The 17565-nt window shown below is 32.1% G+C and overlaps 1 protein-coding gene across 4 annotated transcripts in view; it reads left to right on the plus strand.

The window, feature by feature from the left end:
- Nucleotides 1-17565, plus strand: part of LOC118205810 (uncharacterized) — a 145103-nt gene that overhangs the window by 92296 nt on the left and 35242 nt on the right. For 3 of the 4 annotated variants that reach the window (XM_035378118.2, XM_035378097.2, XM_035378120.2), the window contains 2 exons: nucleotides 2025-2109; nucleotides 6233-6421. In XM_035378118.2, the coding sequence (XP_035234009.1) occupies nucleotides 2025-2109; nucleotides 6233-6421 (274 nt within the window). The remainder of the gene's footprint in view (nucleotides 1-2024; nucleotides 2110-6232; nucleotides 6422-17565) is intronic. The other variant, XM_035378104.2, reaches the window with a different exon arrangement.

Genomic DNA, 17565 nt, shown 5'->3' on the forward strand with positions numbered 1-17565 from the left:
TTGGTTTTAGTGCTTCTTTTTGGTTTTAGTGTTTTTCCCCCTTCCTTTAAATTTTTTTCTTTTTTTTCCCCGAACGCACATTTTTTTTTCCTGTATCAAAAGCTGAAACTAAATAAACACATTTTCTTCCTTATATGGAACATCAGATGGTGAATCATACTTCCAAAAATAGCTTTTTGCCCCTTTCTCTACATTAACATAACCTTTGGTGCACGTGAGTTCAGACAAATGGTCGTTCTATTGGTCAAAGAATTTCGAAAGCGGTAGAAAATTCCAGTACGTTCCGTATTATCTTGCTCCGATCCAATGTTACACACATTTGAATTTCTATCAAGATTTTAATAATTTACATTCTCGTTCCATGTGCTCAGTTCATATTTGCATTTATTATGATCGGTATGCTTATATTATGAGCATATGTATGAATATTTATAATAATATATTTGCAGTAACTGCTAAAGTATAGATAAACTTCAAAAATGGGTAAGTGTGTTTTAACACAGATTAGTTTTCTAAGGAATTATATTCGGAATGGCATAATTAAAGTGAAAGTAATCGAATAGTCAAAATAATTTCTTTGTTTTTTCCTTTACCAATGCATTATACAGTACTCCCCTTCTCTGCAAAATCCCGAATATTGCAACCGTTACAGTTTGCAGCAAAGCAAGCAATGGACTCTTTTTTTTTTTTTTTTTTTGTCACTTTCCAACCTGGATTGAATAGGACTAAAAGTTTTGCGGTCTACTAACCCAAGCGAAGAACGATTGTATTTCAGAAATTTAATGCAGTCTGTTTAAAATTAGAATGAAAAACACTCCAGATTGTTAAATCTCTATTAATCAATAAAAGTATCGCGAAGTGTCCTGCTCAATGATAAATACTCCGCACGGGCGCATGACGGTGAAAACTGGACGAAGCAAAGAGGTGTTTTTCCTTTATTTAGTTATTTATTCTCTAAATACTGGCAGCTGCTGATTCCGATTGTGTAATATCACATGCAGAAGAATTAAGGCGAACGTATCGCGCAATAACTTATGCAATATTTCACAGAGATAAAAGAGTTTTACTGTGCTTGCTAAGCAGATTATTTTTCAGTTCCATTGGGCTATTTTTTATATGATGCACATATCAAAATGTCAAAAGCATTATTTAGCTGAAAATTCTAAAGAACGGCTACCCCCTTCCTCTTTTACCAGTTATGCTCTATCCAGAATTTTCAGATATTTGGCAGTTTCCAAGTATGCCAGTTAGTTAAGCTTTTACTGTTAAAGGATGACTGCATGAAGCAATTTCCCATCTTCTGATTTCAGAAAAGTTCCTTTTTTTACTTATTTTTACTTAAATTACTTTGCTTGCAATATCTGTTAAGGGAAAACTGTTATACAATGAAAATTTAGAAAATGTTCAGAATTTTGATTAAATTATTTAAATATTAATATGAGTGGGAAAATAAATTGTTTTTATTTAGGTACCAAGTGAATATACTAAATATGGCTTATTATTATTTATTTTCTTTATTTTGAACTGAAATTTCATCATTAAATCTTGTAATATAATTTAGTTCTACATAGGTTTTTTCCCTCTCATTGTAAACTAGTTCTGTAAATTGAACTGTTTTTTTTTTAAAATTAAGAAAAAAAAGAATGTAATTGTTTTCCATAGTTGAGTAATGCTCATCCTTTCTTAATAAATACTGAATTTCTCATATTTTAAATTACAAGTCTAATTTTTCTTTTAAGGTTATGCAGTTGTGTATAATGCAATTATTAGAGAGGTGCTTATTTTTTTTCCTTAAAATGTGCTTGAAAAGTGCTTATAAGTGCTTATTTTTTTAACTAAAATGTGGCTACGAACCCTGATATAAAATCAAGGTTTCAAGGAAATATGCATTTATATGAAATTCACAAATCAGAAATTTGACATATAATTGTGTGGTTATTTAAATGTTGAATGCCAGGGATATGTTTCTTAAATATGTTAATTAGTTGATTTTGTAAAACATGATGATATTCTTTTTCTTCTAGATATTACGTTATATTCTATATTAATTGGAGAAAATGATGCTATGTCATGCCTTAATATGCTTAACTCTGAGCTTGAATCAAAAAGGTAATACTTGTTTTATAAAATATTAAAAAATTTTAAGGGAAATCTGTTTCTTCCTTTTTCTGAAATTTGTCACGAAAATGTCTAATTTTGTTTCAGTTTATAATTAGTTCACTTGTAAAAGTTCACTTAAGTACTTTGTATTAAATTGGAATATTGTCATTTTCACCTAAATTTTACATTTTTCATGGCTATGTTAAATAGTTTAGGAAAAAAGTGAAAAAAATTTTTTACCCCCCCACTGAAATTATAAATGGTACTTTTCTCTTAGACTGGTGTGAATATCACAGCAGAGATTCTTTTGCAATTTGGCAGTGACACACTGCATCACTCTTGGTTAAAGAATCAAAATGCAGCAGAAAAAATTACAAACAATTGATCTTACATTTTGAATTTGAGATATCTTCGTTATTACGTCTTAGCACCAACCAAATTAACTCAAAGATATAAAAAACCCAGTCTTGATGATTCAAACTTTCCTTTGCTCTTTTTGTTGCAGCAGTTTAACTTTTCTCTGCCATTGAATGGTATCTTAAAAATGTAACTTCATTTATAATTTTTGACACAAGTTGTGTTAGTTGACAAAATTTCTTTCTTTTCTTTTCTTTTTTTTTTAAACTGTACAGCTTTAGTCTCCATTGTAGACAACTAATTTTTATGATTCAAGCATATTGGAATCATGATAAAATAATTAGTTAAGAGGCAATTATAAGAAATTCTAGGAGAAATGATGAAAAATAGTTGCAGTATCAATAATAGCACTTAAAACAATATTTAACGGTTTATTTCTTGCACCTGGCTAAAGGTAAAATATTGATTAGCTTTCGCATAATAGTATGATGCAGGTTATTGCAAAAGATATTTGCAGTTTTATTTATTTGTAAAAAAAGGGAGGGCTGGCACTATGACAGATACTACGAAGAAACTTGAAGAGTTTTGTGTGGAAAATGTGAAATTCCCTCTTCGAGCATCCTATATGATAGTGTAAGAAGTCGGGTTTCTTGTGACTCAACAAAATAGCCATGTCTACAGTAGGGAAGGTGATTTAGATTTTAGAAATCAGTCAAATGAAATCCATTATCCTAGTCCAATGAAAATTTTCAATATTGATAACCTGTCTGTGACTGAAAGTAGTATATATGTTTAATACTGATTTTGATTCATATTGCTGTTCATATTATTGTAACAAATAGTTGAACAATGTGGTGATGTTTGTTGTAGGTAATGGCAGTTCAACAGTTTGTTGTAAAATGTGTCAGCTAGTCTCAGTGCAACAGCACAAGTGAGTCAGAATGTGAATTGCAGTATAAGAGATCGTAGACAAATCTGTGTACATGGTGCAGTTACTGGTGATGCACATGGTCAAGAAATGTTTAATGTCTTTGGAAAGAGATACAGTCAGGAGTACTAATTCATAATATACATGGCGAGCAGGCTCCTGCTCAAAGCTTTGTATTTAACTGAATTAGGAAATGAAAAGAATGAGCAGTGGTGGATTAGTAGTAAGGCATAGAAGATTTGAAATTATATAAATTTGTGTCAGATGATGCTCCAGAAGTGCATTGACCTGCAGAATCAACAGTGTGTGGTAATGCACCGGGAATTGTTGCTTTGAGCTGTGCACTTTTTGAAAGACTAAGGAGAACCTGTGGGGTTGATTATTTACCAGCAATAGGAACTAAAGCAAACTATCCATGAGTGGATTTGCTAAAAAATGGCTTACTGCACACATCTAAAAACCATATTTGAAAATGGGAACAGTGCATCTAATTGGGTGGAGATTAGCTGTAATATTTATGTATGTATTGTAATAATAAAAGTACGCTTTATCATTTTATTCATATTAGTCCAAATTATTATCAATTGGCCTAGTATAAGAAATTTAGAAGTATAAAATATTTGTTCAAAAATAAAAGTCATAGTTCACCATGTGTAATGCTAAGAAAAAGCTTCCTATATACAATGCAGGTGTCCATTTGGGTTTCATCACTCTCTCTCACTGTGTTCTATTTACTAATTATTGAAGCTGCATGCTTCTTTTGTAATACTTCTGTAAAATTTAAAACAAAATCTGATATTAATTACAGGCAATACTATCTTGCTTCTCTGTGAATCTTTTTTTCCCATTCATTTTAATTTCTATTTCCTATTAAAATGTCTTTGAACAAAATTATTTTAAATATTTTGTTTAATATATATCTGTTTGCAAAATGATGACACAAACCAGGGAATAAACAGTAAATGCTTAAGAAAAAATTGAAATTCTCTGGCGCTCATGTTAACAATAAAATGAACTCTTGGACTGGCTGTAAAAAGACAAAAGCAAAGTAGAAAATATAGAATATCTTCTCATTCAATTCCAGATCATTTGAACTAATTTTGTTGTTAGAATTATTGATTAGAAAATTCTCATTGCTTTCACAATAATTTATGAAAGATTTGCATTGCATCTTTAAGTCCATTAGCCACATTCGCTCAGTGTTATTAGTTTATATTTTTTCATCTCCTCTTACTGATGAATTTTTAAATTTATTTTCTAAAGTAGTAGTAAAATGTCACGAAAAGCAATATATTTGAACAGTAAAAATGCATTAAGGCTATAACAAGAAAATGGCACATACTTCTGAAAGCAAGACAAACTATTTTGCAGTTCATCATTTACCAGATTGCTAGCACAATTAATTACAAGTTTTGTAAATTAAATGGAAAAATGAAAACAGAATAGAAAAAAGGACCAGAGAAGCTAAACTACCTGCATAGTGTTAAAGGTAAGCAGGGGGGGATAAGTCTAGCAGTGGAATGTATTTCTTAACAATTATAAAAAAATTCTGAATTTCACAACCTTTTTTAAAGAATTTATAGTTAATATATTATCACAGCTTGATCATCCATGTAAGGTGCTTTTGCTTGATGACATGTGCAAGCTGCTGTTTTTTCTCTGTCTTCTTTCTGTATAAGGGTTCACTAATTTATTCAAGAACATGGCATGACTGATGTGTACAGTAAAGAGCAGTAAAATATTTTAAAATTCCATCTCGGTAACAAGCAGAAATACAGTACTGGCAGTTCTTTCTTGAACATAGGGAAAAATATGGTAGATATATTCTTATATTAACAGACAGTTCAAATTGAATTAATCATTTAATCTTAATGTGATTGGCAGTGATTGGAAGGCATCTGTTTGCATATTTGCTCAGTTTTAACCTAATAATTATCTGCTATATGTCTTTCTTTCATTTCTAAACTATGCCATAGGAAATATATAATTTATAATGGCTCATTTAGTGCATTAAAAGCTTTAGAGACTTTTTCTGACATGCAGAATCCAGTAATTATTGATGTGATAAGCTTAACTTGAGGAAATGAAGTTACCAGATACTGAACTTTTGGGTTCCTGGACATGTGAGAGTAAAAGGCAGTAAGCTGGCAAAGTGTTGTCAGTGTTGAGCTGCATAATGAGCTCCTTCCTTTTAAAGATATCAGCATTGTTATCAAGCAGAATATCATCAATAAATGACCATGACTTTGGAACATTCAGTTTCACAACAAATTGAGAAGTGTAAAATTTAGAGTAGAAGACTGGGAAGTTAGTAGAAGCTGAAGGGAGGAAGTCCTTTTTGACTCAACTTAGAATAGGCCATTCTCCTGTTATGCTGTCCTCTAAATGCTGATAGTGAACCCATTTGCTCAAAGTGTATTGCCCCTTTTTTGATGCATCACAGTTTAACAGAATATGTATGTGTGTCTTTGCTTAAAATAAAATATTTTAATAGCTCCAACTTGTCTCTTGACCATTTAATTAGAAAAAAGGTCAAATCTGTTTCAGTTGAGAGAAACTAGTTTTTATTATTTAATTTGAATGGTTTTTAAAGAGCTTAATTTATTTTTAGTGCTATATGTATTGTGATTTTATCTGGTTTTATATTTAAATTTATCATCTAAGTTTGTTGTATCTGTTTTTAAAGTAAAGTAATATGACTGTATCTGGCTCATCATAACCTTTTAGGTTATATACCAGAAATCCCATCAACCAACCTACCAATTGTCATTATTTAATAATGAGATAGAATGAATGTATTAATATATATTTTGTATTACAGAAAGTAATATTTTCTCTTTTATATAGCAGTCTAACTGAGATCCCATCAGTGTGGTCCCAACTGCAAGAAGGATCACGAATTTCTCTTGTTATAATGGATGCAAAAGATGAAAATATTTTAGCTTTATTAAAAATAGCAGGTTTTGATCCTGTCCAAGAAATAAATGAGCTTGACAATCTTATGAAAAGCATTAATACAGAATCTATTAACATGTGGTAAGCACTTTACAAATATTTTTCTTACATTTTATTGCTGCATTTCGTATTTATTCAAAAATATGTAGGTATTATGTACTAGAAATAAAATCGTCTCCCAAATGAATACAAATAAATTTAGCTTTTAATTCTTTAAATATATGTATTTTCATCAATCAAATAGCTTGCATGTACCGTGTAGTTAGAAGGGGTATTGTACTCTACAGTGAGAAGGGGTACTATAGCAGCTCTTTTTCACATAGTATTTTCCCTATTCATAAAAAATTTCTGAGTTAGAATTTTGTTTTAATTCTTTTTATTATTGTCATTGATCGGAAGTAGAATTTTGAACTAAAATTCATGCTAATAAAAAAAAATTTAAATCTGTCGTGCAGAGTTGCCGACTTTACTGAATGAGGCGGGAGACTCCTGATTTCAAACCATTCTCTCATTAAACCGATTTATAACTTATATCTTCTAATTTAATCTTATTCTTTAACCCTTTGATGGTTAGGGAAATGAGCAGTTTTCGTTTACTTAATTCTAGCAGTATTACGAGCAAACAGTTGTCGAAAGTGGCTGCTGTTTTCCCCCGCTGTTCTTCTGAAAATGTCACCCATCTCTGGCAATGCCTTAGATAGCTCACCTCATGCGTTTTAAAAATCAATTATATAAATAATAATAATTAATTATAAATATAAGACAAATATTAAATAAATACAACTAATGTAAAACTTTATGAAGCATTTAAATACAGTAATTACCTAAAAATCTTTTTTTGTCTGATATACTTTAAAACTAAATTGTAAACTAAACTAACCAGTAAAACTGAATCGGCTAGGAGTGTGAGAACTTGAATCAATTTTACACCACTGTTGAACACTCGAAAAATCTTCCTCATCACTTGAATCGTCTTCTGAGCTTGATATACTGTGAACAAAGTCTTCATCAGACTCAAAACTTGATAAGCTTTTTGTATCACCATCATAATTATCTAACTTTTGCTTTTGAGCCATGCTACTTTACAAACACCCCAAAATATGCATAAAAAGAACAAGATGAAAAAAAATTTCCCCCTTCATTATGAAAAGAAATTCATGGAACCCGCACTGCCATCTGTAGACAGTAAAACTAAGTAAATTTTGCGAGTAGGATTCCTTTGTAACATAATCAATGCACAATAATAATGGCGAACGAGCTCAGCTCATCAGCGCACATTGGGGAAAAATTTTCACTATGCGAGTAGTGCTAATTTCTAACCATTTCGGTCGAAATCTTGCTCCCGAACGGAAATCGTTTGTGCGCATTATGAAGCACGATTCGATTGCGAGCTGAACTCGTTCATAACCATCAAAGGGTTAAATTTCTAATGGTTTTTATGCAGTTTGGCTTAACACTTCATTATTTGCACACACACACACACACAAAAAAAAAAAAAAAAAAAGTAATATTGGCCATCTGAAAAGCACTTAGTTTTTCTCTAGATTACATATAAAAGGCAACCAAAGTCGTTTCACCAGTGAAAAATTATGGCATGCTTCTGCTTTGTGAGAGAGAGCACATGTGTCCAAAAACATCGTGTATGTATCATCTGGCATATGTTAGCCAAGGAGCACAAAGATAGAGGTGGTTATTGTTGAAGGTATTCGTGGTTCATTTTTGTTTACTATTACAACTTCGCTAAATCGAGACGAGCAGATGAATAAAACAGAATTAAAGTTCTTACCTTAATAAAGTGTAATCCCAGCTGCCAATGTAAGGAACACGATCATTATATTAGCAAACACAAAATAACATATTTATTACAAATTAGAAGAAAAAATATCTAGCGATGATTACAAGCGTTGTTCACTGTCCATTGCATAATGCGAGAAGTGAGTCATACAAGGAGAGAATGTTTCTCCTTCTTTTTGGATCAAGTCCAATTACAGTTAGCGGGGTGAGGGGGAAATTAACGTCGGAGTGTACAGCTTCATCGCTGTCATTATGAATTGCTCCACAATCTCCCACTCGATGAGCTGTTCCGTCCAGAGTAAGGCCGATTTCTTTTAACAAAAATTACAGCTGTTGTCTGGGCAAAGGTTTCATGAACATGTCTGCATACATCATTTTATTGTTGCAGTGTTGTAAGTTAATATCCCTTGATTTTGTAGATCACATACGTAGTGATATTTCACATCGATGTGTTTGGTGTAACTGCTTCCTTTTTCTTTTCTGGAAAGATTTATGCATGATATATTGTCCTCAAATATGATGTTAGCTTCCTGTTGAGCGAAACCTAAATCTTCCATCAGTTGTCTAATCCATTGTAGCTCCTGCAAGGTTAAGGCTAGAGCGATGTATTCGGCTTCTGTCGAAGATAGGGCGACACAATTTTGTTTCTTGCTTCCCCATGATACCGCACTGTATCCTATTTGAAATATATATCTGGATGTGGATTTTCTGTCAGAGGTATCTCCTGCCCAATCAGCGTCACTGTAAGCTTTTGATGAGTGGTGCACCATTGGATTTTAGATGTAATTTGTAATTAATTGTAGCTCTCAAATATTGTATGATTTTAATGATACCGTTCCAGTCTGATGTTGATGGATTTTCTACTTTTCTGCTAAGTATTTCAACAGAATTTTCTATGTCAGGTCTTGATACTGTTGCTAAATATAAAAGTGCTCCCACTGCTTCCCTATATCTCCGATTGTCGGGAAAAACGTCATCCTGGTTCTTCGTAAAATTCGTAGTCATGGGTGTATAGCTTAGTTTCTTTGGTGACTGTCCGTCGAATTTTTCGATCATACTCTTAATATTCTTTGAGAATTCGTTCAACTTCTTGAATTGATTCACGCTTGTCGCTCGTGACTAATATGTCATCAACGTAAACGATTATGTAAGTTCTTGCATTGTTCTCGATTAGTGTGAAGGAACATGGATCAGCCTTTCCTTGAACGTATCCTTGTTTGCACAGGATTTCAGCTATCTTGTGATTCCAGTTTCTGGCTGCCTGTTTTAGTCCGTAGATACTTTTACTTAGTTTACAGGCTTTATTTGCTTCTGAAGCGGAGATGTAACCTTCTGGTTGTTTCATATGTATATCTTCTTAAAGATCTCCATATAGAAAAGCTGTTTTTACATCAAAGTGATTTACGTGCATCTTCTTTTGAGCTGCTATTGCCAAAATAGTCCTTGTTGTGGTATATTTTACGACTGGTGCGAATGTTTCGTCATAGTCGTGCCCGAATTTTCGGCAATATCCTTTAGCTACTAAACGAGCTTTATATCTGATAACATTTCCTGAAGCGTCGGATTTTGTTTTAAATGTCCGTTTGTTTCCAATTGCCTTCTTTCCTTTTGGAAGATTGACTAGTTCCCATGTTTTGTTTCTCTTCAGTGCTTCCATTTCTTTTTTCGTGGATTTTAACCATAGTTCCTTTTCTTAGGTAGGAAAAGTTTGCAGTTCTTGCCAGTCTTTAGGAACTTTGATTTCTTCATTCTTAGCCATGTATGAGAATCTGTTTGGTGGGATTCCTTTAGTCATTCTCTGGGATCTTCTCGGTAATAGTGGAATTTCTTCTGTTTCAATTCCTTTCTCTGTTGTGGCATTTGAACATGGTTCTGTCAATTTATTTTCTTTAAAAGGCCTTCGGCTTCTTATTATTCCATAGTTCGTACGGTGTTTTTCAACTGATCTTGATGGTAGCCTGTTTTGTAGGTAGGTGGCTGTCATTACGGCTTCACCCCCAAATTTTCTTTTGTGTCCTGAATCGAGTAGCAGGCATCTTGTCATTTCCATTAAGTATAGATTTTTTTCTTTCTGCTCTACTGTTCTGTTGCGGTGAATATGCTAAGGAGGTTTGATGATCGATGCCCTCTTCCTTTAGATAGTCTTCAATCTCTTTGCTTGTATATTCTCCTCCATTGTCTGCTCTTAAGACTTTTGGCTTCTTTCCAAATTTGTTCTTCATCATGGTTACAAATTGTTTTAATTTGGAGATAGCTTCATCTTTTGTAGCTAGCAGATAGATCGTTGTGTTACTCGAATGATCGTCGATGAATGTTATGAAGTATTTCTTTCCTCCTAGTGATGTTGTAGCGATTGGTCCACAAATATCTGAATGTATCAAGTCTAGAACTGATTTTGCTCTACAGTTGTTTAGCTTGAGATACGGCAATTCAGTCATTTTGCTTCTGATACAGCATTCACATTCTTTTTCCTGTTTGGCTTCTCCGTCAATCCTTATTCTGGTTGCCATGTCATCATTCTTTAGTCTCTTGATTGCTTCATAATGTCTGTATCCTAGTTTTCTATGCCAAAGATCTATACTATTTTCACTTCTTTCTGCAGCTGCAATTTTGGCTTTTCTTCTTTGCGATTCAACTATGGTATATAAATTTCCTTCTGCTTTAGCAATTCCTATGGTTTTATTTTTCTTCTTTATTCTGCAAATATCTTCTTCAAATTCAACTGTAAATCCTTTCTTTATAATTTTTCGTACAGATATCAATCCTCCTTCTGGGTCAGGAACATACCGAACATCTACGAGTCTCACTTCTATTTCGTTATCTTCGTCATCTGTACAGTACAAGTATCCTTCTCCGATACCTTCAGACTTCATCTGAGTACCGTTAGCAATTGTTATTTGCTCAGTTTTGCTTCTATCTAATTTGGTGATAAAGTTTGTTATCGGTCATATGACAAGTAGCACCTGAGTCAACTGACCAGTTTGAATTTTGAAATTTTCTTTCTCTGGTGGCTTCGAATGTGTAATTCTCAGTCTTCTCAAAATTCTTATTTTTGTTTTCATCTTCATGTTTATCCTCGTTTACAGCAACTTTCATTTTCTGTTTATTTCCATAATTTTCTTTATTCGTTTGCTTTTCATTCTTGAAAAATGAGTTACTTTCGTTTTTATCATTTTCTTTGTGGTTATTTAAGAATCTGCATTCTTTTTATAAGTGTCTTAATTTTTTGCAATAATTGCATCTTCGTTCACTGAAATGCTTGAATTTTGTGTTAAAATTCATCTGTTTCTTCTGTTCGCATGCCTTCTTTTCTTCGTAGCCATTCGTCGATGAGTTTCATTTTTACGTTTTCTAACGTTAGTTCTTCTTCTGGGCGTGCTTCTAAAGCTGTAATAAGATTTTCGTAGCTTTCTGGTAAGCCGCTTAGTAAGAGCGCTGCAATGTGACTGTCCTTTATTTCTTCACCGATTCCTCACAGTTCGTCTACGATTTCGAGCATTTTGTTGACATGCTTTTTGAGTTTGTATTCGTTTTCTGCTTTTAACGTATACAGCTTTCTGAGAAGGTACAGTTTACTGGAAAGATTCTTTCTTTCATTAATTTTCTTTAAGTCATTCCATATTTCTTTGGCTGTCGTTTTATTTCTTATGTGTACAATTTGGTTGTCTTCTACGAGTAAACTAATGGTAGCTAGTGCTTGTTCATATTGTTTTCTCCATTCGGCGTTTATTTCTTTTGGTGTATCATCAGCGATTAAATCTCAGAAATTTTCCTTTTTCAGGATGATTTCAAGTTTGTATTTCCATACTAGATAGTTGTTATTGTTTAGTTTCATGATCGAATATTTATTTTCGCAGCTTGTAGCCATTTCTGCTTCTGTTTTTCAAATGTGCAATACATGACTATGCAGTTTTGTTTCACTTTTGAAGACAGGCTTGGCTTTTTTTTTTTTTTTTTTTTTTTTTTTTTTTTTTTTTTTTTTTTTTGGATTATTCAGCGGTAATTTATGGCAGAATATCTTTTTGTATTTTTTATCCTTGATAGCTTATCTCGATATATTTTATGTGTTTAGTTGAAGTAAAACATACACTTGGTCTTGTAATCTATTGTTGAAGGTATTCATGGTTAATTTTTGTTTATCGAGACGAGCAGATAAATAAAACAGAATTAAAGTTCTTACCTTAATAATGTGTAATCCAAGCTGCCGATGTAAGGAATACGATCATTATATTAGTAAACACAAAATAACATATTAGAAGAAAAAATATCTAGCGATGATTACAAGCGTTGTTTACTGTCCATTGCATAATGCGATAAATGAGTCATACAAAGAGAGAATGTTTCTCCTTTTTGGATCAAGACCAATTACAGTTAGCGGGGGTGAGGGAGAAATTAACGTCGGAGTGTACAGCTTCATTGCTGTCATTATGAATTGCTCCACAGTTATTTCATTCAAATCTTGTTAATGAGGAATGTGAGTGCTTGTGCTTATAAGAAATAGTTTAAGAAGTTATGATCTTTTGTTTTAGTAATGTCTGATTAAAAGGTAAAATACTCATGCATGTTTCAAAATTGTACCCAGATTACTTTCCTTCTGTTATTTCCTGAAGGAAATGTAATACCTTTGCATTGTGTAGCAATTTTTTTTATTTCTCATGGTTGAAGAGTCTATGTTCTCAAACATGTCCATACACAAAAACATAAGGACAACACGAATTCTGTTTGGGGGGGAAAAAAAAAAAAAAAAAAAAAAAAAAATAGAGAATGAAATTTTTCTTTGGAAACAGAGGACCAAAACGTTATTAATGCAGAATGTCTGTTCTATGCCCTTTTTACTGGAGCACAACCTTGCGCAGAATGCACCAGATCATGCTGCAACTTTATTTAGAAAAATGTTCCTTGTTAGTGAAATTGCTAAGAAATGCTCAAGTGCAAGGAAGGTATGAAAAAAAAATCCTCAATAATTGATTGCATCAAAACAGTTGCATTCTGCCTTTTTACAGATGGAAGCAATAATACTGATTCAAAACTAACCAATTGCTCTTTCTTTTTTTAATCCAGCATCTTCAGAAATTGAGTATAGGCTACTTTCTGTGTCCGTTTTAGGACATTCAACAGGCTTTAACTCTTTCGCATCAAAGTCGCCCGTAGTGCCCGTTCATTCAGACAACGGCAAACCGCCCCAACGCCTCGTTTGTTTTCTACCTAGTTCTTTCCCCTCCACGTTAGTGTATGGCTCATTGGTATCGCGAGTTGTTAAAAGACATGTCAATCATTCTTTTGAAGCAAATAAAGGAGAAATATGGAAAGCTATTGATGTTCGCAGGTGCAATCCGGCCCTAAGGTGAAACTGCACACAATGGATGAATGGATAAAACCGCAGAAGGGGGAAAGGAAAACTGTTCCAAGACAAATTCGTAAACGTGGGCATTTTCGATGTTTGTTGAAAACAGATTTGGTTGTCTCTCGATGCGAAAGAGTTAATATAGCACAGGTAATTATTAAAACTTTAAATGAAAATGCAATTTTTCTGCATAACTGCTTAGGATTTGGTGCTAATAATGCACAATTAATTGTAGGCTTGAAGACTGGTGTTGCAGGCATCTTAAAAAAAGGGGAGGGAAGGAAAATTCGCATTTGGAAATTGCAAGGTACACCTGTCACCTCTTAAATTCAGCAGCTGAAAAAGCGGCAGCTTTTTTTTACCAATAAGTGTGAATGAACATATTGTTGATAATTATTTTTATCTTGAGCGAAGTTCTAAAAGGAAGGAAAAAATGTATAGAATCCTTGAACAATGGAACCCACTTCTTGCATTTTTTAAAGAAGTAAATGCTTCTAGAGTTAAGATAAAAGGCTTTATTGAAAATTATAAAATACCGAAAGTAAATGGAGATATAGTTACTACTTCCATTGTTAAAAATAGGTTTAAGAAAAGTAAGTTCTTAGAATAACATTACAAAATATAAGCTTAAAGCTGATACAAATTTTTCTAATTTCTCTCAAAATAAAAAATTGCTAAACAAGGGAAACATTTTCTAATTACTGTAAGTTTATCCTGTGAAGAATCAATATTTATGTTTTTGTCTTCGGACCTTAACGTTTGCTTTTTACTTTTTTGTACTATTCATTTTGCCATCATTTGATGTTCAAAACACAGTTCTACAAAGCAAAATTTCTATTAAGTCATGTTTTACAATGAATAATATACAAATATGATCTGTTTAAAGACATTTTATCATAAACAAATCTTTGGTTTTACTTCTATATATGATGTTATTTATGCTGAAATAGAAAATCAGAAGAAAGATGAAGATTTGGTAATAGGGACTTCAACTAAAAAAATAGTAGAACTTTCAGAGGGAGACGAAAATAAGTTTCATTTTCATATTAGAAGTTACTTCTGCTGATAAATTTCCAATCAACAATGAAATGATTTTAAATGTTAAAGTTGCAGATATTTCTTCTCCAGTAAATGCACCTTTTTGTGATATAAGATATATAGTTTTAATAGATTTACAGTTTTATTTCATTTAGTTGTGAAAGATAATAATATTGATATTGCTGCTGATAAATTAGAGTCACAATTTTGCAGTTTACAATTAGAAAACTTGGATAAAGTTATAAAATCAGCTTGGATTGACACCCAGTGGGGAATTTTAAAGTATAGTAAACTGTCTAGAATAATGTTGGCCATCATGACTATTCTTCATAGTAATGCACAATGCAAGAGGATTTTCAGTTTTGTTATAGAAAAAAGGACACAGAGAGAACCAAATTTTTTTGACTGCTCAGTGTTGATGTTAACTTATTGAGGATACAGAGAGAACTAACATATTTTGAGTGCTGAATGATCTCTCCGATTGGTTTTGATTACTCTCATTTTTTAAAACATTGGAAATTTAAACATTTATCAGTTGTAGTGGCTTAAAATCAAATCTCAATTTATTTTCATTTTCTTTCATATATATGCATATTTTTAAACAGAATAATTTTTTATGGTTAATATTTTTTGTATTCTCAACAAGTATCAAAGTTTCAATTATTTTTTTAACAGTTCAGAATGGGGGTTGGAGCAGAGCCAAAACATTTGAAATATTATTAATTAAAAACAAATGTATTATTTAAGTTCTTTTTTTGAAAACTTTTTTTTTATTAAATAAGAAAGTGGGTCTTTATTATTTTTGGAATGCCAGCATCTGCTGCTACATGTCCATGCCACACACATTTTTTTCCTCTTCGTCCCTCTTCTTCCCCCCCCCCCCAACCATTTTTTTTCCTCTTCACCTTTCTGAATCATATTAATAAAGATGCTGATATTAGGAATAATAACTAAGGAGAGAACTCATGCTTTAAAATAGTTTCACCTCATATTATATTAAAATTAACATCAAAATAGTTCACAGAATCATAAAACTAAATCACAGTAATAAAGCTTATAACATCCTATGGCTTTTTAATATTGAAATCTCAAAATTCACAATTTTAAAAATATACAGTACAAAGTCCGTAATCTGGACGTCCATTATCCAGAATGATCTGTAATACAAACCTCAAAGTCACAAACTTATGTGCGTGCATGTTTGCAACGCATGCACGTAAAGCCAGTAAAGCATTTACCCATGCGCATTTCCGATGGTGAAGAAAATAACTGAAAGCGTTATTGAAAACAAAAAAATTTTGATTAACAAGTTAGTTGGTATTCTTGACATAGCAATTACAGGACTTGAACAGTGGAACTTTGTAACTGAACAAGAAATTATGTCTGTTTAAAGAATTAAAGAGAAAGTATTAGCACGAAAAATGAAGCAACTTGAACAACTTACAATTATAGAAATGTTTACTAAAGTAAACAAATAAATATTAAGCTTTTTTTCTTGTAAATTTTGATACCCTTCAGATTTAAATTGATAATCTATAATCCGGAAAACCCCTAATCTGGAATCGAAGTCCCGACGAGTCTGGATTACGGACTTTGTACTGTATAAAAATAACATCTTGCGTAATTAAGACACAATAACACGCCGAATAAATACTAATTCAGAAGTCAAACAACAAAAATCAGCGTTAATTTTGTAAATTAACGCTGATTTTTGTTGTTTGACTTCTGAATTAACATCTTGCGTGTTTTCAAAAGTGAAAGTTTTAAAACTTAGGATTCCATTATAAATTACTTTAGAAATTGTTGTCATCCACAGTGTCAAAACAAAGAATAATTACACATTTTGATATATTCCATGGTGTTCAGATAATGAATTAGTATTTTTGTATGTTAATAGTTTATAAATTTTGTGAATAAACATGCCAGAAGAGCAGAATAATTGAATGGAAATTTGGAACTTTTTGAGAGATTTTTCTCTGAGCTTGCTTCCTATTCTAGTATTGTGATTTTATAAATTATTTTGTCTAGTTTAAATAAAAAAATATAAATTGTAAGTTTTAATTAAATTAAAAATATTTTATAAGTATTTTCAGATGGAATACGAATAAAATAAATATGAAAGAAAAAAAAAACCAAGCCCCCTCCCATTAACATGAAAAACCACAAACTTCATGTGCCAGATGAAAAGAGACTAGACATATGCCAATAAAATGCAAATCCCGGCAGTGTACATTTTGTAGAACAAGGTAGAAACCTCATGGAACAAGATAGGCATGCGAAATTTGCGATTTTGGTCTGTGCATGTACCAGAAAGACAAAACACAGTTTTGGAGGGGGGAGAAACTTTTTTTCTTTGACATTAAGGAAAAAAAAAAGCCTCTGAGGTTTTTTATTGTTACTTAATTGAGTTTTTTTAAATCCATTTATCCAAACGTCCATGTTATGTACGTTCTTATGTTTTCACTGCTATAGAAAAATTACATGGATGTTTATTTTTTCATTTTTTCTGACAATTTACTCTGTAAAATTTACATATAATGCATATCTTAAACATTTTTTTAAAAATTCTCAAATTTCTTCATTTATTAGAAATGTGCACAGGAAAAGTTTTTTGGGGGGGAGGGGGGAGGAGGCTACTACCTCGGTAAGTTTCATGCCCTGGTTTGACAGTGTGACTACCTCCCACAGATCAATGGGCAAAAGTAGATTATTTTTTAAAATTCATATATTATCTCTAGGATCATGATATTCGATTTCTAGAGTTTTTTAGTTAAAAAATTATAAAAATAATATTGCACACATCAAAGGGTTAATTTATCGTGGTACATCCATAGTGATGTGATTAAGTTGGATCTTAACATTAAATGCATACATCTCAATGAAAAGACGTTAAAATTTACTCTCCAAAATTGATCGGATTGATAATTGTGCACTCCAAATTATCCCTGCCGATGATGCTTCAGCTCTATTAAAATTATATCCTTCTTAGCTCTATTAAAAGACCAAGATCACTGATTGGCCGGGAGTATGGCATCTTCCTGCCATCCAG

Source organism: Stegodyphus dumicola, chromosome 3 (assembly GCF_044657685.1).
Source record: "Stegodyphus dumicola isolate Sdum_Otavi_A_Nest chromosome 3, ASM4465768v1".
Classification (NCBI taxonomy): Eukaryota; Metazoa; Arthropoda; class Arachnida; order Araneae; family Eresidae; genus Stegodyphus; species Stegodyphus dumicola.